The sequence below is a fragment of the Peromyscus californicus genome, unplaced genomic scaffold (genome assembly GCF_007827085.1).
Source record: "Peromyscus californicus insignis strain IS unplaced genomic scaffold, ASM782708v3 Scaffold_7__1_contigs__length_154581171, whole genome shotgun sequence".
Classification (NCBI taxonomy): Eukaryota; Metazoa; Chordata; class Mammalia; order Rodentia; family Cricetidae; genus Peromyscus; species Peromyscus californicus.
In genome coordinates, this window is record NW_026294595.1 from 47450543 (window position 1) to 47474469 (window position 23927).

The following is a 23927-nucleotide window of genomic DNA, read 5'->3' on the forward strand; positions in this document are numbered from 1 at the left end:
ATAAAACTAAGTTTGATGAGACTGGACTGACATACAAACAGTACATCCCCTCCACATCGGAGAAGATAAGTATTTCCAGAAAGCTCCTTCTGGATCCTTTTTTAATCCCCCTGCTCACCCACCGATGCGTCTTCTGTCTCTACAGTTTTGCTCTTTCCAGAATGTTCTATACAGTGAGTCACGCCACGCGAGACTTTAGAATGCACCTTCTTTCCCTCGGAAGAAGGCTTTTGAGGTTCATTTGAGTTGTTGTATCCATCAAGGGTCAGGAGTCCCTCCTTTCCAGTACCAAGTAGAACCCCTGGGTCTGCCTGGGTCATATTTTTTTCGGCTCACCAGCTGAAGGACATTTAGGTTGTTTCCAGTTCTTGGTAACCGTGAGTAAAATGGCTACAAACATCCCACACTTTATCTTTTTAATAGAAAGTACACAGTTTGACTTTGTAGAAACCAGAAGTATTTGAGCCAGAAAGATCCTAGCTGGAGGGTGTATCTCAGGGGTCCAGTGCTGGCCTAGCATGTGTGAGGACCCCCACTTAGGTTCCACCCCCAGGATTGAAGAAAAGACAACTTCCGTGAGATGGGAGCTGTTTGATTAGCGGAGAAATGTGTTGGGTTCCTGGCCTCCCATACTTTCACACAGCAATGTATACCGTCTGTATAAAACTGTTTGCCTGGCCTACCTTCCCTTAATTCTCACTGTGGGATCCTGTGAGGAACTCTACTCCAGCCTCTCCTCCATGTTGCTGGGAAACTTCCTGTCATCAGGGCTTCCTAGCTCCTGGTCTGCTGTTCTTCCCCCATTCTCTCAACACACCATCAGTGTCAAACATCCTGATAAGAGTCACAAAAACACCAGGAAGAAACCGATGGGGAGCTCTGGGATACAGCTCAGTGGTGGAGCATGTGTTGAGCATGTGCAAGGTTTGAGTGTTAGCGGCACAAATGTGGGTTGTGGTTGTTTCCCCTGTCTAATGGATACCAAACGACACCTCTGTCGTGCGTTTGTTTAAGAGGGTCACTGATCTGGCCAGTGAGCACAGCCACATGAAGGCCACACTTCAGGAAGCCACCAACCCCCTTTTGAGAAGCAGACAGGAAAGAGATTACAAGAAATAAATCCAGCTGCTAGACACCTGAGGATGAGAGAATAAGGAGAATGGAGTGGCTGTCCTGCCAGGGGGAAGGGGCCTTCTTCAGATGACGATGTTCAAATTTCTAAAATAAGAGAAAGCTTTCCACCTAACTTCCAGTGCTGGTAAAGCGGTTACCAGGTAGGACTTTCTCCGAGCCTAAAAGTTTAACTGGGGTAATGGTCGGCACTAAGTGTCGAAGAGTCTAAGTGGAGAACGCTTTTCTAGGTCTGGCATGACTATGCTTACTTTGTGTGCCTGAGCTGAAGGCTGGGGGTTTTAATGTGGAATGGAGCAGGGATAGTGTGTCTGCGAGGCCCTCTTCTTGACGGTAGGGATTAAACTTTCCTGTGTTTGTTGCTTTCAGTGGCATTTGCCTGTGGGACCTCCCACAAGGTAGCTGCTGACCAGCTGTCACCAGCTGTCACTCCAGGAAGGAAGCACTCTGGGTCCTTGTGCAATCTGCCAGATCACCTGCAGGAGGGATGGCTTGGCTTTTGTGCCTTGGAAGGATGTGCCTTCTCTGCTAGGTGCTGTGACAACTTTTGCCCAGGTCCTTAGGAGAGCAGGAGAGTTTACCTAGCTAGATCACCCACCAAGAAGCCTACTAGAATCACATTGCTGCTGACTGCGACAGTGATGGGGATTGTCCTCTGGGTGGGTCACCAAACACCAAGCTAGCCTCTGCCCTCAGTTACTGACTTGTGACCATCACACCCCCAGGAACCTGAAATAACATGGGAAGGTCTGGGGGTTTGCTTCAATTTGTAAGGGAGAGAGATGGGTGAGATTATGTATTAGTCTTAAGTGTTTAAATTAGGAGAGAATTAAAGAATTCAGATGTAGGGCAAAATGACTTGAGTTCCAACCCTGGCTCTGCTACATGATGTTGACAAGTCATTTTTAAAATTACGTGTATTTCCTTATACGTGTGTGTTCACGTCATGCCTCGGCTCATGTAGAGGTAGGTCAACTTGTGGGAGTCGTGTGGATCCCGGGGATGGAACTCAGGTGGTCAGACTTGGGGACAGGTGCCTTACGCATTGAGCTGTCTCACTGGCTCCTAGACAAGTAATTTAATGTCCCTTTATCTCAAATTCTTCATCTGTAACATGGTAATAATATTGGTTTCTATCACTCAGGGTAACTACAGATTAAATGAGTGACTTTTTATAAAGGTATTAGAATAGTGTCGGGGACATAACAATCCAATAGTTTGTTTGTTAAATAACAATGTCCTTTTTATACCCTGTCTCTTTTTCCTCGTTTCTAGCCTCATCACCTGTCCCCACCAAGACAAGTGGGTGTATACACCTGATCTCTTTCTTCTGGTCATTTCAATCCTTGCCACCTGTCGCCAACCTCTCTTTTAGAAGCCGACAGGCAATGAGTTACACTCCTAGCCTGGGTATTAGTTTCCTGTGGCAGCCAGAGCAGATTATCACAAACCTGGTGGCCTAGGGTGACAAAAAATGGATTCTGTCACAGCTCTGGTGGTTAGAAGTTCAAAACCAAGGTGTCACAAGATGGCTTTTACTGGAAACTATGAGGGGAAAGCCACCACCACCCCACCGTGCGTGCGTGCGTGCGTGCGTGCGTGCGTGTGTTTCATACACTTGCTAGTGCTCGGTGGTCCGTGCCTCTCCTTTAGTGCCTTTGAACATGTGTTACTGCTTTGTCTTTAAGAGGAACGCACTCTGGTCACTGCAACGGTCACCACTCAACAGCTCCTCTGCTTAGCCCCTCACCGTCTGTGTCTCCCGGCCCCGAAGCCCTCTGAGTGAGCAGCTCTGCCCTAGCTTTCTCGCTGTGATAAAACATCGGGACAAAAAGCAGCCTGAGAGAGAAAAGGTCTATGTCAGGTCACACTTCCAGTTTGCAGTCTGTCACCCCGGGGAAGTCGCATCGGCAGGAGCTTGGGACAGCTGGTCACATCACATCCATCCCCACAGGCAGAGACAGAAAGAATGCGTGCATGGGCTCAGCGAGCACTTAGAACCGAGGAATGGGGCTGCCCACTCTCAGGCTGGGTCTTCTCACACCCCTTAAGGCAATCAAGACAATCTTGGTAGACACGCTCCCAGAACAACCTGATCTAGACAGTCCCTCCCTGAGACAGTCTTCCTAAGAGACTCTGAGTTGTATCAAGTTGACAGTTAAGACCGGCCAACACAAACGCCCAGCTGTAATCCCAAATGCCTTCCCATTTTATTTCAAGATGCTCTAGTCGACCCTCAGATTTCCCGGGATATATGCAGAGCTCACAGGGCACGGTCTGATTCAGGACTGCCTTACTTCACTAAGCCAGAACCAGTCAGTTGACCCGTGCCTGGAGACACTTCTGCCACCATCAGGGCGCTGTCCCAAGTTCAGTGTTCGCCGGACATTTCTGTTGCTCACATTCATAATTTTATTTCCCATTACATCGCTGGTCTAATTATTTTACCTGACCTGTTCACCTAAAACAGGTGACTCTCTCTCTGTCTCTCTGTTTCTCTGTCTCTTTCTGTCTCTCTGTCTCTGTCTGTCTCTGTCTCTCTCTCTCTCCTGATTTCTGTTTCTGTTTCTCCCATTTCCTTGTTTGAGGATCCGCGTGCCAGAGAGCTTCCAGGTGATTCCAGCTTGCACCAGGATGCCCTTAAATACTTACCAACTTGGGGTCCTGCTTTGAACTCAAGGAATTGATCATCTTGACTCCCTCATCTCCTTAGATGGACCGATCTCTCTCCCTGTTCCTTAGGCCACACTGGGGATGGAGGTGCAGACTTCATCTAAGCTGTACTAGGAATATTTTCTAAGTTTTCTGTTTGGTTTTTATACTTCAAATAACTCTTCGAATCAATATTTTGATGACTGAAGTGTAAATGAATAAGGAACATGGAATGAGTTTCCCCTTCAATTACATGAAGAGAAATTCTGCAAGTTTCTATGGCAAAGCAAGAGAGTAACCAGGCCCGTGCTGAGCTCCTGGGGAAGCCACTGCTGCTGTTCCTGGTCCTGGTCGTGGGCCTCGCTGTCTTCATGACCTTTCTTTGTGATTTTTGCCTTTGGGGGTTGCTATTAAACTTATCGTTCCTTTTTTAAAATTAAGGTTTCAAAATAGATACAGATGCTAGTCAGCCACCCCAGCTCTCCACACAGGCAATGTTGTTTGGCTAGCTCTTGGTGCTCCTGAATTGGGCCCCCAAACAAGGTCAGAGTTCATTGTTGAGATTTTTTCCTTCCCTCTCTCCCTCTGTCTCTCCCTTCTTTTCTTTCCTATCATGTTGGTGGTGGTGGTGTTGGTGGTGGTGGTGGTGGTGGTGTGTGTGTGTGTGTGTGTGTGTGTGTGTGTGTGGTCTCTGTGTTGTGAGATAAGATCTCATGGACTCCAAACTAACTAAGAATTCAGCTATGTAGCTGGAAAAAAAACAAAAACAAAACTTCAAACTTCTGACCCTCCTGTTTGTTCCCCTTGAGCATTGGGGTCACAGGTACGGGCCTCCAGCCCGCTCTTGCTGGATGCTGAAGCTCAAACCTGGAGCTTCATGCTTGCCGGGCAATCACTCCAACCACTGAGCTGGGTCCTCAGCCCGGTTAAGGCAATTCTCCTTCAGAATGAAGGATAGAAATTTGTTTGTGCCCAGGCACAAGCTCTCCTTTTTTCTTTTCATGTTAATTGTTTGCTTTTGTGACATTTATCCCAGCATGACAAGTGAGTTTGAGCCAAACAGTCTTGAAGAGGGGGAGATGTGCCTGGTACCCCAACTGGAGGAATTTATCAATCAAGAGATTGTAGGTGGCAAGGGAAGAACCCGGTTAATGGAATTCTACAAGGCTTCGAGCTGTAGTTCTTCATTTCTGCATTCTTTCTTTGTTTTCTTTCTTTCTTCTTTTTTTCCCATTTCATTTGCACTGGTTATAATGCTTCATGTGTCATAATAAAAATGGAATAATTTTCCATTAAATTTTCTCTCTTTATCCTTTTGGTGTTTGTATAATAGCAATAATCACAACAACAGATGGTTTTCTCCACAACAAATAACTCAAAGAATTACATTTGTTCTGCCCAGAGACATTTATTTTGAAGGAAGCAAGCTAGCAATCTAAACTGAGTGCAGTTTTCCCCCAACAGACGTGAGGAAAGTAATTGAAAATATATTTCTTTCTTTCTTCTGTACTCTGTTTCTGTCATGCTGTGTCTTATCATCATAACAGTCTTCTTTTTGTGTGTGCTTTTTTTTTTTTTTTTTTTGAGACAGGGTTTCTCTATGTAGCTCTGGCTGTCCTGGAACTCATTACGTAGACCAGGCTGACCTTGAACTCGCCGAGATCCACCTGCTTCTGCCTCCTGAGTGCTGGGATTAAAGGTGTACACCATCACACCTGGTATCATAACAATTTGCAACTTAGGTGTGTACCTTAACATGATGCAATGACCACACTTATAGGCTATCTTTGTTGGCTGTATTTTGGTTTGGTTTGGTTGTTTCTAGACTGTCTAAATGAGGATAGTAAGTAGGTGTGGACTCTCTTTACTTCCCTAGTTGACTGACAGGAACCAATAGGAACTGTGGTTTTTCAACCCTGGCTATGTATTAGAACTATCTGGGAATCTCTTCATAACTGATGCCAGTCCCAACCCAGGTTCAGCTGTAGAATCTCTTGAGGGTGGGATTGAGTCTGTTTAAAATCCCCCTGTGTGGTTCCAGTGCAACTCCAGCATTAAGAGTCATTGACCTGGAAGCGTTGCTTCACCCCTCAGCAAGGAGCAGGGTCATATGGAGAGTGTGATCCAAGCAGCTCCACAGGCCCACGTATTCCTCAAAATGTCATGGTGGTTCTGTGCTCCTGGTTGGGGACATACCCTGAGAACATGAAGCGCTGTGTTGAGAAACCTGAAGCTGAAGTGAGGTTCCGAGGAAAAGACACCCATGACTAATTAGTCTCGGCTGCCGCTGTCACAGGAGAGAGAGAACAACTGTATTTGTTGTTTGCTCTGTTAAGAAACTCATCAGGTAACTGCCTTCCAGAATAATGTGGAAATGGGCCACCTCTGGAACGATTGAGTCTTTACAGCTAATTCTACCCATATTCTGACAGCCAGAACCAGGAGTCGCTCAGCTACGTCCAGCACAGTGCTCTTCCAGCTCTCACATGGTGCTTCTGTTGGAATCTACCTCTTGTGGGGCCTGGAATCTCTACTCACCATATAGATCTAATAGAGAGTAGAGCTTGTTTTCCTATGAGCTATTTTATCCCATCTGTGGGCTGGTACTTGACACTGGGCAAGACCTAGAATCCCAGAACATGCCTATTTTAGTGGCATGCCCTAGAAGTCTGCAGACGTTCAGGGGTGGGGCTCAGGACTGGAAGAAAGGAGCTGTAGAACACAGGCAAGCAACAGAACTCAGCCCTGCCTGCTTCCGACCCTACCCGTTGACCTCTGAGTACTCTGTGGTGATTTTCTTTCAGTTCTCCAGACCTCTCCTGATAAGAAAAGCTGTCCAGATTCTGAAGCAGAATCCAACAATGGTCATGAAGAAACCTCAAGTAACTTTTCTGCTAAAGCTGACACAGATTGGTGAGTTAACTTTCTTTCTCATAGTGTCTCATGGAGCCCAGACTGACCTGGAATTCAGTATATAGGCAAGGACGGCCTTGAACTTCTGATCCTCCTGACTTTATCTCCCAAGTGCAGGGATTATAAGTATGCACCACCACGTCTGGTTTATTCAGTACTGGGGGTAAAATCCAGAGCTTCATGCATATTAGGCAAGAGCTCTACCAACTGAGCTACATCCTTGGTCCAAATAGGTGAGTCTTACCCATATGAGTTCTCTTGTAGACCCAGGTTCTTCATGAACCACATAGTATTCCTGCCACTATGTTAATATGGTAAATTGGGAAGAATGGAGCCAAAATGTGTTTCTTTCAGAATCCCCTAAGTTATAAGTCATCTTTCTATAGAATGAAGTCTTCATTTCATAAGGACAACCTGAACGCAATCTAGATTTTTTAAAAAATATTCTTTAGTTATATGTATGTGTATTGATGTTTCACCTGCATGTATTTGTGTACCATATACATGCAGTGCCCCTGGAGGCCAGAAGAGGGCATTAGCCCCAGGACTAGAATCACAGACAGTTGTCAGTTGCCATGTGGGTGCTGGGAACGGAACCCAGGTCCTCTGGAAGAGCAGCAAGTGCTTTTAACTGCTGAGCCATCTCTCCAGCCTCTAGTCTGTTTGAGTTCTTGTCATGGTAAAAACTATAATTGGTCTCTTTGGGTTAAAATAGTGGTCTTCAACTGGAGGCAACACAGTACCAACATCACTGGACAGTTGGCAATAACTAAAGACATTTTTGGTTGTCACAGTGTAGAGGGAATGTCATGATAGCGACTAGACTCTGTGAGTAGGAGCCAGCACTATTTGGCTATGTAGCCTATAGAAAGCAGCACAGCCTCCCAGAGCATTGTCCAACATAAAATGCCAATAGCATTAAAGGTGAAAAACCCTAGACACAGGCAAAAGAAAAAAAAAAAAAAGTAACTTCCTGCTACCCGCACATTTGTCAAAGGTAACTGGGGAAGACTTCAGCAGAGCCTGCCCACCGCTGTGGTGCGCTGTTTCAGTGGACATCTGCACTAACCACGTCGGAAGAGACCGAGATTCTTAGCCCCAGAGACCTCAGGACCTTTCCATCCCGCTCCTCGGGGCAAGCTTCTGACATTCCTTCTCTCAGGAGAGGTTCCCAGGCTGCATCACATAGGTTATCAGGACGAGGATACAGCTGTCGGCAGGAAGGCACGATGAAAAAGGGAAGGACTAGCTAGAATGAAGTTTGTACTAAAAAACAAAAACAAAACAACAACAACAACAAACAAAAATCAAGTTGATAAAACAGACTGAAGTGTTCAGTCCACAGAAAAAGCTGACCCACAATTCCCTTCAATGTGGAAAGGAGGACAGAGAAGACCAGGAGGAGTCAGACAAGATGAGAAGTAGTACAGAGGATGAGGATGGCAAGGATGTGTGGAGGCCATCTCTGCAGCCCCATCCAATGCTCAGCCCTGGGTGGGTCTCTTCCCATATGTAGTTCACATAGCGGATACACTAGTCATTTGCAGGCAGTATCGTTCTGTTATAGATGGGGAAACTGAGCCTGATGACAGCTAAGGTAGCTGGCCATCAAATGCTGACTCAGACATCAGAGCTGCGGATGTACGAGTGTGCTGGGTTCGTATATGTGAGATCTGGGTTCCATCCCTGGCTCTACAAAAATTAAACAGAAGTGATTAATGAATGAAAAGAAAGGGAAAAAAATTAAAGTTCTGGGTTGGCTTTATCATATTTCTTACAGGCTGTCTGCCCTCCATCAGGGGGTGTGGGTCACACAGTGTCATGCAGAGCTAAGGGGCAAGTCTGAGTTCTGAGTCCAGAACCTCTGTCTCCAGTAGCAACAGCAGCTAATACTTGCTTTCATCCTCCTGGCTAACTGTTTTACAGACAGGAAATGGCTGAAGCAGAGAAGAGCCACATATTCTAGCATTTCTAACATATAGAGGTTATAAATTATTGACAGTGTCCCTTATAACAGAGTCAGAATTTGAACAGAGGCTGTCTACACCAGCATCCACACTCTCAACTGGTAAAGTCTGCTGCTTCCCTAGGCTCCAGATGCCAAATGATTACTCCAGGGCTTTTTTTCTTCTATGTTGTGTCTTTACTTGTCATGGCTTTAATCTTAAATCACAACCAGCTAAGGAATATATCATGATTGACATAAAACTGTCACCCTTAGGTTGGCAGAGAACATTCCAGCACCAAGTTCCTAGTCCACGGCCTCATGGGGAAGGTGCTCCCACTTCTGTGTGATGAAGTAGATCAGTTTAGCAGAAGAGAAGCCAGACTTGGCCTGAGAGTGGGAGGCAGTCGGTGCAATGTTACGTCTCAGCTCCATTTTCTGTGTGACCCGGTGACAGTGTACAGTGAATGACAGAATGAGAAGACTAGTATTTCTGGGTTGTAGGCCTTGCTCAGATGATGGTAACCCTCCGTGGTAAGTCTGGGAAGTACCCCTTGATTTAATCTGACCTGCTTGTAGCGAAGCTCTGAGGCTTTTTGTGTTCTGTTTCCCACTGCAGGCAGCCTGCTATATAAGAGGGACCCATAGGAAGGAGGTGAGGGCACAGATGTGGAGGGCACAGATGTGGAGGGCACAGATGGGGAGGATGCAGGTGGTTCTGCATGGCAGCTGAACATGGCAGCACACCCCAGAGAAGCTGCCTCACTGTGGACACTTCAGAGTGACTGGAACCTTCGTGATTCAGGCATCTTGAGGCAAGCTGGCACCTCACGAGACGGGGAGGTGGGTGCATGCCTCTTCTATGTGTCACCCTTGTAGCTCTGGGGCTGGAGCCAATTGGCCTGACCTCAGGATTGACAAGCCAGAGCAGCAGCCTCCCAGTCAGCAGGGCCAACTGTGGGCCAGATTTTCATGTGGCCTGTGTAGTACAGACTGCCACATCGCTTGACGGATACTCTGTGTAGTGAGTCCGTTGTGGGAATACGTGGCAGCGCTCAGAAGACTAAAGACAATAAATCTTTGCCTCCAGCAGATTTCCCAGCCACGTCCTGGCCCCGTTCACTGTTAGAGGTGATGGAGCAAGAGGAAAATGGTGGCGTGGAGAGAAGGGGGTTAGCAACGGTGGTCTTCTTAGGAGGTGCCTGTGATATGGTAGACACTGTCTACGTGCTGCCTTGTTTGAGTAGCAGCCATGGGTTCAAATCTTACCTCAGTCACTTCCTCGGACCTTTAGAATCTTGGAGTGCAGAAGGACAGGCAGCTGGGAAAGCTCGAGAAAAATCTCTGTGAAGGAGAGAGCCGGGCGCTAGACACAACAAGGAAGGCTGTTGAGTCGTTGGTCATGGTGACAGAAATGGTAGCAGCCTTAGCAGTAATAGTAGCATTTAAAGCTGATGTAGGAAGGGGCTAGGCCTCTCTGGAGCAGCACTAGGATTATAGTCCAAGATAAACATTGAGATTTCCAAAGCTTCAGCGTCTTTGACAGATGCTAACTCTCTACCCTAACCTGAATGCCAAACTTCATTTGTGTTTCTTGTTCTGATCTCAGGGGTAAATCCCGTGTTGTCTTCAGGCCCTGGACTCCCCCTTGCCCATGGGGCCAGGATGCGGCTGGCATACATGCCTACATGTAACCTTCAGAGCTTCATTGATTGTGAGAGTCTTCTTAGGCTCCCAAGATGTTTAAGCTATTAATTGGTTACATTTATTTCCCAAACCTTTGAAGCTAGGAATCTTATCACCAGCTGAAAGGGCTTCAAGGAAAAATCTGTTTTGCGTTATATTTTTCCTTGTAGATTTGCTTATGGCTGTACATAAATATTTATCTGAACTATTTCAACAAACCCTAAATCATCAGCGATCCTTCTGCAAAGGACCGTTTTAGAAGATTTGTGTATGTCGAGAATGTCAGCAATCTCTTTATAGTGCCAGATTCCAAGAACCAGGGGCCCTTTGCAAATATTTGGAACTGTTGGGAGGTTTTCAACATGTCTTTTGCTTTGCGATTTCTGTGCATCTCTTCCTGCTAATCCTTCCAGATAGGCTGGCCCTGCCGGCCTTCCTGTTGGTGTTAAAGTCTCAATCTGTGGCACCTCCCACAGGGCCACACGAGCAGAAGGGTATGGCAGGCAGGAGAAGGAGCAAGCTGTGGTCTAGCCTCAGGTGGGCAGGGACTGCTCTGGGGACAGTGAAGGGTCCAGGGGGAAGAACACTAAGAATGAGTCGGGGTGGACTGAAGCAAATAGAACTCTTAGGGGCAAAGACAGATCAGGGACTGGGTTTGGGAGACCTGGACAACTGTGACACCAAAGTGGGTCCCCTCTGCTGACCAACAGGTACAAGCCAAGCCTTTGACTAGCCTTTCCCGTTTTTGATTAGTTTCTAACATGCAAAAATAGAAATATTTTCATTCAACAACCCAGATTTCCGATAGCTTCTCAGAACTTGGAGTATCCGGGGGTGATGTGTTGGAGTAGATTCAGTGCTGTCTTCTGTAGCTCCCTGACTGCTGGTCTGCTCATCCTTACTTGGCCATGCCAGCCTCTGCATTGGGATGCTGCCCCCTGTGTCCTGGGGCCTTTGCAGGTAAAGGAGACAATTCAGGCTACCGTCTCTGGAGCTAGACTGTCTCTGTCCAGGTCTATGTCTAGCTAGCTTCATGACCTTAGGAAAGTGTGTTTCTAATAATTTCACCTCTCCCATATCAATGGTGTGGTTATAACCATAACAGACACTTAAAGGACTACCCAGCATGCTATAAGTAAGCAAAATATTAGTTGCTATCTCTCTACCCCACCAGAGATAGTAAACACTAGAGCTGAAATTGCCACTCATTTCTGTATCTCTCACAGAACCTGGAACGTGGACTCTTTGGTCATAACAGGCATTAAGTAGTTGATGGGAGACTATGTTTTCATGCTTTCTGGTTCTCTTAGGTATGACTTCAGCACGCTAATTAACTTTTTACACAGCAAAGAGCTGGCTTTCTTCAAAAGCTATCAGTACTAATGAAATGAGGAGGTACCATTAAAATCATACCACTTTTCTGAGATCTACCATCCAAACTCAAAAAACAAATTCACATTTAGAAAGATATTTAGTTAGGGTTTTTGTTTTTTTTTTCTCAGAAGTTCAACTGTTAGCAGGCAGCTGTCTAGGATTCTCTCAAGTTAAACTCTATCTTAGAGATATAGAGCATAGGAACTTGAGCAGAGAGGAAGTCAGAGTGCATGGTAGACAGGACCCTGGGCATTTCTGATCTGATCCCCACCCCTCTCATACTATGAGAGTCAGGAGTTTGTACCTAGTACCTCAGACAAGATGGGCTGTGTGCTAAGAACCAGTGTCCAATGTTCCAATCCACTTTATATATGTTGACGTCATAACCCCACCCCACCAGGCCTTTCGTGTGGTGACTGGTGGACATGCACAGGAGCTTTTGTGGTTAGCTTAATCTGCCCTAACGCCCTTCCTGTCAGCAAAGTTGCTCTGCAAAGTTGGGTTCACTGTCTCTTGAGAAGATTTGCGTGTCTATACAGCCACATTCGATCCTATTCAGTCCTAAACAGCATCTAAAAGTGAATGATGTAGCAAGATTCTAAAGCAAACAAACAAAAGTTCTTTAGTTTTATACAGTGAGAGGTAAGATAGTGTTCTCTTTTTGTATAAAAATAACTTTCAGTATGAAAAGACCCCCACTTTTCTAAAGAAATCTATCTCTCCAGTTCCTCTCTCTCTCTCTTTCTCTCCCTCCTCTCTCCCTCCCTCCTCTCTCTCCATCCCTCCTCTCTCTCCCTCCCTCCCTCCCTTCCTTCCTCTCTCCTCATATAATTAACACCCGGCATCTCTAAAGTCTAGTTCCTACTCTAAAAGACAATTTCAAATAATGATGAAGTGTGGTTGGTCCTGGCTGCTCCTCCTCTGTGGTCCATGAGAGAGTGCACGCAAGTCTGGCGGTTCAGGGCTTCACTCTTTTGTCTGCCTTGAGACCCTCACCATATGCAGCCTGGGGATAAGCTCTGCCAAAAACATGCCAGTTCCATTGTGAAGAATTTAAGAAAAGATACTCAAGTATGCGGTGTTACAAGAAATATATTTTTCCTTCATATAAAAATGAATTTTGTGTGTACGTATCCCAACACAAATATTTAAAAATGCCAGAATCATCATCTACCAGGCTGGAGAACATATGAATTTTGCACATTTCCTAATTTTATTTCATTTTCTCCAATTAGTTAGAAGGGGAAAAAAACTATTAGTGTTTAGTCCCAAATTCATTTTGTGACTCACAGCAGCTGGCTCTTACCTGTGAGAACACAGATCTACCAAGATATTTTCTCTCTGTATTGTCCCAAACAAGTGTTGGCCATGAAATGTTAAGGGCAGTGATGTCTCAGCCTCTCTGCACACATCCTAGTCACTGCTCTGACTTGTCTGCTTGATCAGAAGATCCAAGAGCGGCCTGCGTTTGTTCTTTGCCTCTGAATGGTTGCGGTGGGGAAGAGTGTGATGGAGAAGTTCGGAGAAGCAGAGATTTGTGAGTGTGTGATCGGGAAGTTAGATAATAAACAAGCCCCCCATAGGACAATTCTAGTAGCCAAGATCAACAACAGTCTGGGTGTGGGTAGGAGTAGCCTTCCTGCCTGCCCCTCCCCAGAGAGCCCTTTGTGTCTACAGGCACAGCCAGCCTCCTGGCTGGCTCCCAGGTCTCAGAGTGGGGCTATCATTTTTGTTTGCTTTGCAAATATCTTAATGGGAAGTGGTTCAACACCACCTATGGGTTAATCTGAGGGCTTCTGCCTGGCAGCTGTTGACTCTGCCAACCACATGGCTGCTCTCCGGTGGCGGGAGCCGAGCTGGCGCTCTCTACCCAGTGCCAGGTTGAGGTGTCTTCTTTGCCTATCGGATTTACAGACTGGCAGGAAGCACCTTGTTGCCTTTTATTTTTAGTTTGTTCCTTCTGGGAGGGCAAGGTTGCTCTCGTCAGAGCCAACTCTGTTTTTGCTCCAAGGCAGGGTAGTTGGGGGAATTATTTCCACCATTGTGAAGCACCCTCTTTCCCCTAAGCTCATGCTTGCAGAATCTGCAGTTTATATTAAGTGTGGTGACGGTGGAGGTGGTATTGTGGGAAGATATTGCGGGCCAGCACACAGGAGGACTCAGGGAGTCCCCAGAGAGCCCCCAGGGAGCTGCAGTCTGGTCTTCAGCTGGGATCTGAAGAACTGGTGAGCTGCAGAATCCCATTCTGCCATTCTGTCAGTTCAGAGAAAGCCCAGATGTGGCTGTTGTACATCTAGAGGAGCCAAGCACGCTTCCCAGAGGGACATGACCAAGCCATGCCTCTCTGCATCTGTGGCTTCTGACAGCGACACAGACCATGTCCCTCTCCATGCTCCTCTCACAGGGTTCTGGGCAGGGTGAGCTGGCTCCCATGAAGCAGGGTAGGGAAGTCCATGGAGTGATACAGACTTGGAGACAGCTTCCAAAGACTGTGTTTGTAAACACGCAGGCAGGTCAGATTGCTAAGTGGGAGAGCTGCCCGCTGGACAGTGCACTCCTGCTTGCAAAGTCGGGTTCTTTTCTGGGGTTTTCACACACACTTGAGAGGTTGCTGCAGACAGTGAAGTCCAGAGGCCATCCCCCACAACCTTCCGATGGTAAAACCTTGCTGAACCCACTCGTTTTCTCAGGGCCTCAGTTTCCCCATACTTAAGTGAAAGAGCAACTGGCACAACCGCTCCTTCACCACGTCATGAAAGACAGAAGAGATTGCACACACTAGTGTGTAGTGCCTCATCTGATTCGTGACAGCACCCAGACCTAGGGACAGCAGGAGCAGTTGGTGTTATGTTGGCAGCGTAATTCTTCCATTATGGAAGTCTTCATAATATACTTCAGCGCTGGCTACTCTAAGCCCTTTAATATTAAGCCAGGGCTAAATTCAGGACAGTTTGAATATCAAAGTAAAAAATGATGAAAAAAGAATATAACCCACTGAGTAAAAAGAATTCAGGAGTCCACTTTAACAGAAGAAAAAGAAGGGAGAGAGGGTGTAAGGAAGCTCATCATTGCAATTCAAATGTGAAATAATAAATGTAAATTTGATGATCGGAAAAACTGATGTTTCCAAGTACCAGAACCATCACCGCTCTAGGTGGGAATCATGAATGGGTGCTAAAAACAGTAAGGTGAAAGACAGTGATAACAACTACTTTCACAATGTCAGAGTAAATCCCCCTAAGAAAGCTGTAAAAGAGGAACCTTGCAGAAGTCACTTTGACCAAATGACAGCATCACCGTGATGGAGCCACCAGACCGCATGGGCTTCCTGAGAAGAGCATCTTGTCTGTGGATTTCCTGCCAAACAAGCATGACCTGGATTTAATACCGAGGAAATAGCAGACAGACCCCGACAGCGGAGTCTGCTGGAAGATAACTGGCCAGTAGGCTACAGAACGAACCAGAGAGGGGACTGAGGGCTCTCCCAGATGGAAGGAGACGTATCTGAATGTGATGCCAGGGTTTCCTCTGCTACAGAAGTTGTCACTGGGATATTTTGCAAAATCGGAACACTGTGGAGTGGGTCATAGAATCTCGCTAAGAGTATTAATTCTCTGATTTTAGTCACCACACTCTGGTAAGAGAACACTCTCCCTTTTGAGAAACAGACACTGGAGTAGTTAAGAGATAAAGGAGTGTGGGGTTTCTGCAAAGGTTCAGAAAAAGTCTGTGTGATTGTGTATATCTGTGCTGTTGTCTGCCGGTACTGGGAAAAACAAGGACAAAGCGAATAGGTGCGCTGTAAGACTCTACGCATCCTGCATCCCTTGTAGAAGTTTGAAACTTAGTCAAAACAAAAAGGTACAAATAAAACCCAAGTCAGTTCCCCTTTGTCTCTCAAACTCGCCAGTCTCATTCTCTTCAGATTCATAATCTTCTCTGTCACTCTTGCCCAGCTTTAGTGCAGTACCCAAGTTCCTTTAGAGTCTGGTGCCACTGTTTGTTGGTTTATTTAAAGACAACATCTTTCCTTATAGCCCTGGAACTCACTATGTAGACCAGGCTAGCGTCAGACTCACAGAGACCTGCTCGCCTATGCCTCCAGAGTGCTGGGGTGAGACGCCACCATGCTCAGTACTAATTCAGTTTTTAAAGTGCTAAGTCTATGACTCAACATAGGCCAACCTACATGCTACGTCAAGACCCACCCCCCAAAGTGGGTGAGGAGATGTGGCTGGAGCCCCAGCTACTCAAGAGATGGAGGCAGGAATGTTTCCTGTACCTGGGAGTTCGAGACCCGACTGGACAGCGTAGTGAAATCCTCTGGAAGACAATCCTACTCAGAGGAAACGCAGGGGTGACCGAAAAGAATCTGTTCCGAGGTCACCGCCTCTCTGCTGCCATTTCTGTGTTTAGGGATTTCTCTCTCGGAAGTAAATCTTAAGCAGGAAATGTAAAACTTCATTAAGTTTGTGTTTTGTTTCTAACTTCTGGCCCTGCCTATCTCTCGATTTAATACTTTTAAAAATCAATAGACTTTTTTTCTTTCTTTTTTCCTAAAAACACAGATGTGATCATTTTCTCCCAGCTCAGCAAGGGTTTTTATTTATATCTTATTGATGAAGAAATGGAGGTGTTGATTTCACTTTGCAAATGGAATTACAGGCTGCCCATTACATTTGAAATTTGTGAAAGCAACAAATACTCTTCTTCATATCAGCACGTTACAAGAAGTATTTGAAAATACTTAAAGAATTAATCATTACTTATCCAAACTTCACATTCGACTGGATATCTGTCCTGTATTTTATCTGGTAACTGTAGGCCAGGTAGTCTGGAGCTATTATGAACTGTGTGTCCAGCATGAAGAGGGTCCTGAGGTGTGCCCCGAAGCCTTTACCAAGTGCTCGCACACTCCGCTGGCTCTGCCGGCCATAAAACGGCATTTTTCACCCTTTAGGACTCTTGGAAAATACATACTCCTGCATATTTACTAAGTGACTCAGCTGTCTCTTTCTGTAGCCACTTCATCTGCCCGAAGTCTCTCCTCCAATTCCTTCTGTCTCCTTCCTCCGCTTTACTTTCTTCTTGGGCACGTACTTCTATTTAACATTCTGTCGTTTTTGTTTCAATCACTGCCTGCCTCTGTTGGGAACTGGGTGCCCAACAGAGGACTCTCAGGCCCCTTGATCACTGCTTTATCCTCAATCCTAGAACTGTGGAAGACTAATTGATAGGTGTTTATGGGGTGGACGGACTGATGGATGGATGGATGGATGGATGGATAGATGATGTCTAGAAATCTATGGAAAGGCCAGGCGGTGGTGGCGCACGCCTTTAATCCCAGCACTCGGGAGGCAGAGCCAGGCGGATTTCTGTGAGTTCGAGGCCAGCCTGGGCTACCAAGTGAGTTCCAGGAGAGGCGCAAAGCTACACGGAGAAACCCTGTCTCGAAAAACCAAAAAAAAAAAAAAAAAAAAAAAAAAAAAAAAAAAAAAAAAAAAGAAATCTATGGAAGGGCTTGAATTGCAGTTAATATGTATTTCTCAGATAAAATCTAGAGAAGGCTTGCTACCAAGTCAGAGCCTAAGCATGGCGTGGTGTGCATTTCTTAATACTGGCCCATAGATATAGAGTAGGTTTAAAGGCCAGTCAGGGCTCAAAGATATAGTGGAGCTTCTTTTAATCTGTTCTCAAATATTTTCCAGAACTTAATGCTGATTGTACCAGGTGCCAGTCATTAGGATCCCCGATATAACGGTGCAACTGACTGCCGTGTCCTGTAACAAAACAGTGCTGGGGACAGAGAGCAGGCCCTGCAGCAGCCAGGCCTGGTTTACATCTACTTCTGACCTATACTGCTTACTCAGACAGATGGCCCAGCTTCCTCTCCCCAGTCTGTGAAATGGGGATGTTCAGGGACCCAAATCATCAGCTGTAGTTTGAGGATGAACGAGACGATCCCACCAAGTCCTCTGTACTCCCCAGGCAACGAGGAGACCGCATCTGTTGCTGCCCTGGTCTCTGGCGACTCCACCCCTACCCTTCCCCCATCAGCCCACCCTGCCAGACTGCGGCCCTCAGACAGAAGGTGCTGCATACTTTCAGGTGGCAGAGTCCCTTGTCACTGCTCCCATCCCGTTCCTTTTCCCAGCCAGAGGCTGCCGTGCTGATAAAAAGCCCAAGACTGTCACTTGTCCACTAAGGTACCTTTTCCATCAGGAGGAGGAAAAGCCTTCTGCTTCCACCTCAGGCTTTACAGTGACAGCCGCCTGCGATGGAGGAATAAATGCAGGAGAGGGGAGGAAGGAAAAGAGTGAGAACACAGAGCTAGTGAATTAACACTGTGGACTCACTGCGAGAGAGAAAGGCACTAGCGTGAACAAATACGCTCCTCTGGAAAAGCCTAGTAGGATTCGGGAAGTGAGCCTGAGTCCACAAACCTAACTGGCACTGATGTAAAGCAGTGGAATATGAAACATTTATTAGCTCTTGGAGTCCTTCGGATGAATTAATCCTTGAGCCAGGCTCTAAAACAGAAAAGCAAGTCTATTTCAGAGCAATCGCATATCCACATATTTAAGTATGATTTGCGTATCCAACCTCCTTCGGCAACAACACTGACTGGCGAGGGAAATGAGATGTGTGTTTCAGTGCTTTTGTTAAAAGTGCTGTGTTATCCAAAACAAACGAGAAAAATAAAAACAAAAGCCAAACTGTTAGGTGCAGTCCTCCTGGGTCCCTGGTTTCCAAACATACCCTGTTCCTTCCTCTTCTGTTAGTCCTTTGCAGCCCCATGATGTCATATGGTAAAGCTCATGATGATGTTTTCCTCTTTATAAATGTAAGGAAGAAAAATATCAAAGCACCAGTTTCTGACAGACGCATGTGAAGACTCAAATGACTGATGATGTCCAGTGTTGGAGATACAGAAAAAAAAGTACCTTTTATACATTTGTGACTAGATGTTAAGTTTTGTTTCTTTTTAGGGGAGAAACTGATATTGTAGTTTAAACCCTTAGAGTAGAAAAAGGATTTTCTTACCCTTAGGCCCAGCAACTTCACACCAAATATTTATCCCTGGGGAAACAAGCAAATTAGAACTCAGAACCTCATCCACTGAGTATTTAATGATCCCTCATTCATAATGTGAGAAACAGACATAACTTATATACTTAAAAATACATGATTATTCAATTCACTTGTGCTAATCACTCAATGCAACACTGTATAGCCATAAATATGATGGTGTAAGAGAGAAGTTGATACAATTTTAATATTTAAAACGTAATTATTCAACTCACTTATGCCAATCACTCAATGGAACATTGTACAACCATAAATATGATGGTATGCATATATATTCGCATATGTGGGTATTAGATAGCTATAATATATAAAAATACACTCAGAATTATAAAAGGAAGGCTAAAATGCTGATATGTCATGGCCAAAAATAGCATGGGCCACTAGTTTTTAAAATATATATTAAATGCATAGAAAGTATCTGAAAAGATATACATCTGGGTACTAATTTTAGCTAGGTGTGAAGATTATTCCTACCTATATTATCTTCTCCTTTGGTACCTATATAAGAATACAAAGGAAATATATATCACTTTTCATCACAGAAAATAATCTTTAATCAGAAAAAAAAGGGGAGAGGGGGAAATATTTTGCTGCCAGGTCTTTAAGCCATTTATTTTGGTCAGAAAAGAAGGTGTTGGTATATTTTCATAGGTTAGCAATTATGGTGATTCAGATGCCTGGGTTCATAGCTGTCCCTCAGCTAAGCAATAACAGCAGAGCTGAAGAACTCTTCAGTAGGAAGAGCTGATAGCTCGGGAGGCAAGGGATTCCGGTGTCGGTGACTTCGCTCATCGCTCTGACGATCACCTGATGAGAGGCACTTAAGGGAGGAGGAAGGGTCTGTTCTGGCTCTCAGTTTGAAGATGCAGTCCATCCCATCAGAGACAGGATGGCAGCAAGGACAGGACGCTGTTGCTTACATCTTAGCGGATCAGGGAGCAGAGAGAGAGGATGCTAGCATTCAGCAGGTTTTCTCTTTTTTTTCCCCTTTGTTTATTCGGTCTGGGGCCCATGGGATGGTGCCACCCACATTCAGGGCAGGTCTCCCCTCAGTGAATGATCTTTGGAAAAGTACCCCTAGCACACACACCCATTAATGAGGTACCTCATTAATGCCCTAGGTTAATATCATAAAATAGGCCATGGAGGCTGACCACGCCATGGTGTTTGCCATCTTTTGTGTTTGGTCAGACCCCCAGCAGGCTTCCTCAGCAGGTGAGGTGCAGACCTTGAGCTCATCTGAATGTGAGGCCAGGCAAATCATCTACAGAGCCATGTTTTCTTGGTTCTTGTGCTCAGTATAGCTTGGAAATGCAGCAGGGGACTTCCAGCTCTACCAAGAGTAGAAAAGGCAGAGGGGTTGGAGGTGGGGACAGAAGGGCTTCTCAGGATGGCTTATTCAGAGGCGACAGCCAGGTGTGCAGGAGAGGTGGCACCTTTCCCAGGCAGGAAATGTGACCACAACCGGAGAGATGTCACTGGGGCTTGACAGGTGCATACTGGCGGTGGGGGTGGTAATGATGAGTGGGAAAAGTAAAACATTCTAAACATTTTAACATTTTAAGTTTGTAATGAAAGATTCATTAATGTATGCATTTAGATGCTTGTGAACTTAATCTAATAGTTTGTGCTTAAAAACCATTTTAATACCTTCTGCTCTGCGTGTTCAAAGCTAATGAGCACTCGAGGTGAAAACAGGTAACACCACCCACACGGCACAAGTCAGGGAAGAGTCGGGGCTGTGCTGGGGATGCTGGAGTGCCTTCCTCATGATACCCCCACCCTTGGAGAGTTCTTTATCCTTTATTAGAACTAAATAACGGAGCTGGAGAGATGCCTAAATGGGTAAGAGAGCTTGCTATGCAGGCCTGAAGACCCGAGTTCAGATGCAGCACCCACATAAAAGCCAGGCACGACTACGCATGCCTGGAACTCCAGCCCTGTTGAGGCCAGAGACCTGAGGGTCACTGGGGCTTGTTGTTGCCTAGCCACGAGTTCAGTGAGAGATCCTGTCTCAAAGGCATAAGGGAGAGGAAGATAGAGCAGGTCAACTGATGTCTTCCCTGACCTCTGTGCATGCTCTGGTTGGCGGTGTGAACCTGGGAGAGCGGGGCCTAAACAGGAGGTGGACTAAAGTCTCACGCAATAGTCAACTTTATTCAGAGCATCAGACAATTTATACTCTGAGGGTGAGTCACCTGAGTAGAGTGTTCAATCACAAGGATGAGCCACAGGGAGCAAGAACATGTTTCTCCACAGAGGCGTATGTGAGTAACAACAGCTGAAGTCTCGCTCCTATCTGCTACACTTGAGAGAAGCACGCAAACACATTCCAAAGACAATTCTGTGTTTTGAAGAAACTGAGGTCACAAGACTCTTGTCTTATTTTCTTCGAGTTTTCTCACAAGCACTCAATTCTCACAGGACTCTATTCTTGCACTGTGTTTCCCCCCACACACAGGTACATATACCTGCACATATGCTACACATACATATAACACAGGCACACAGACACACACAGACACACACACACACACACACACACACACCCTAAGAAGCCTTGAGAGGCTCCATCTACCTAGCTCTAATTCACATGAAAATTACCAATCTCAAGTCAGCACAGGGTCTTCAACAAAGGACAGTGTCCCCTGATGCCACCCCTTACATATCTTCATTTACCCTGTGGCTTGAATGTGTTGGAACCCCTTCCAATCTCATCTTTCTCATGGTAATATGGTCCATAAAGAAAGCTGGGTGGTGAGTGTATCTGAAACCTGCCTCCCTCAAGGGTCACAGAGGCCTTCTCTGTTCACACAACCTGCTAGGAGCACCTTGTCTGCTGGGTTGCCTGCTTGACAGCTCCCCCTTGGGGGCAGGAAATTGATCTCCTGCTAAGAGTTCCTTTGGTCCCATGTCATCAAAGGGACAGGGACAGTGACAGTTTACTAGTTGTGTTGAGTAGCCTTCCTCCCAGGGCTGCCACGTGAGGAACAAGCTTGGCAGAAATACTGCCATGTTTAGAGTCACCAGGGATGATGTGGCTGCAGCCTGCTCTGCTTTGAAATTAGCATATGCTTTCAAGTGTGCAGCGCTAATACAGGTCTCGGTTTGTTTAGGCACCAATGAGTGGTAATCGATACAAGGTAAGTCGTAACTTTCAAAATGTAATCAAAATTAATAAAAAGGGCACAAAGAAAGCAGTTTAAATGAGGCCTAGGAAAGAGAGTCTCAACAGGCACCTGGTGTGTCTCAACTCTTACCTAAGAAAAGACAGTAAGAGAGTCTGACCTGATACCAGAAAAAAACCAGCTGTCAGACAAGCCCGAGGATGAGCCTTGTCCTCTAAGACCCACCTCTCTAACTCTCCTGCACTTTAGTCTCCAGAATATATTGACCAGCTAGTGAAGGAACAAATCTGGTCCCATTTGCTGCCCCTTGCAAAAATCACACCCCGGCATCCTGCCTTTCAAATACGACTCCATAAGTTTGGTTAGTGTAACTCTGCCACCCCGGCTCTATTATTCCTCATTGAACTGACAAATTGAATTTCAGAGCCTGTGAAGCTGAGGCCCAGACCCTAGCCCACAGTGACTTCCCACTGGGCTAGCAGTATAGCGTGACAGAGCCAGCTGGCTTCATGATCTTCACTGCAGAAGAAGAATGCCAGGCTCTCTGAGGAGAGCATGTGGAGAGCCAGCCTCTACACTGCTCCTCATCATCATGTGAAAGAATTAGACACCAGCCTCTTTGGGCTTTTTTTTTTTTTTCCCAAGGTGGATTCCTAGAAGAAAGGTTCTGAATGGTGCCTGGGGTTTTCCATCCACCTCAGATCACACAGTTAAATGCGCCAGCTTCATCGAGCCTGGGGGCATCTGCAGGAGATATTAGCAATGTTTCTGAGAGGACCAGGTGCCCTGGACACGGGTGGTGAAGGTGGAGCTTCATAGCCCTTTAATGACAGACTCATTGATTTGTGAATCTTAGCAGAAATTGAAGACTTATTAAACACACACACACACACACACACACACACACACACACACACACACAACTTATTTTTGGATGCAGATTCAAAAAGCAGTGTCTCAGGGCTGGGGAGATGGCTGTGGATAAAGGGTTTCCTGTGCAAATGTGAAAGTGGATTTCAATAGCCAGAACTCACGTAAAACCCAGGCAGGCAGGCAGAGAGAGACAGGGGACCCACGGAGCAAACTGACCGGCTAGACTCACCAAATTAGCCTGCTCCAGGTTCAGTGGGAGATCCTGCCGCAGTAAATAAAGTGAAGAATGGCCAAGAAAGACACCCATTGTGAACCACTGGCCTCCACCCACACACGCACACATGTGCCTGTACACATGCGATTATGCATACACATGTGCACCAATACTACACATGTAGACATGCAAAAGCAACAAGCCAGTATCACCCTTTAAAAATGAAGACTCTCTGGTTAGTTATCTAATAGTCAAACTTTCTCGGATTTCCTGAGAAACTGCACTTGATTGTCCAGGCTAGGATCCGATCTAATGTGTTTTATCACAGCAACAGAGAAGCAAGACACATGTTCACACACATACATATATGCACACGAAAAAGAAAGAAACAAAGGAGCTAATGAAACCCCTGTGAAAGAATCAAAGCAGTGGAACTTCTAAAGAAAATTAGCTTGGTCACTCATTTGTATTTTTTTGGTTAGTAATTAATTGTCTGCTTACATACTTGTTCATGTATGTGTGCATATGTACACATGTGTAGAAGCCAGAGATCAACGTCTTTAGCCTCTTTTCCATCTTTTAAAAAATGTATTTATTCAATGTGTGTTTCTTTACATGTATGGATGGATATGCACCACATCATGCCTGGTGTCCTCAGAGGCCAGAAAAGGATGTCAAACCCCTTGAAACTAGAGTTAAAGATATTTGTGAAGCACCACGTGGGTGCTAGGAATTGAAACCAGGTCCTGTAGCAGAGGAAGAAGTGCTCTAAATGGCTGAGCCGTGTCTCCATGTGTCTCCAATCCACCTTATTTTTTGAGGCAGGCCTCCCACCGAACCTGGGGCTCACTCCCAATTCACCTGGCCAGCAAGCTCCCTGGATCCTGTAGTCTGTCTTCCCAGCTCTGAGATTACAGGTGCC

General features: G+C 45.8%; 1 protein-coding gene across 1 annotated transcript in view; it reads left to right on the plus strand.

The window, feature by feature from the left end:
- The window catches only part of Myo3b (myosin IIIB), a 352122-nt gene that overhangs the window by 238605 nt on the left and 89590 nt on the right, over positions 1-23927 (plus strand). Inside the window, exon 28 of the mRNA XM_052723122.1 lies at positions 6588-6696. Within this exon, the coding sequence (XP_052579082.1) occupies positions 6588-6696 (109 nt within the window). The remainder of the gene's footprint in view (positions 1-6587; positions 6697-23927) is intronic.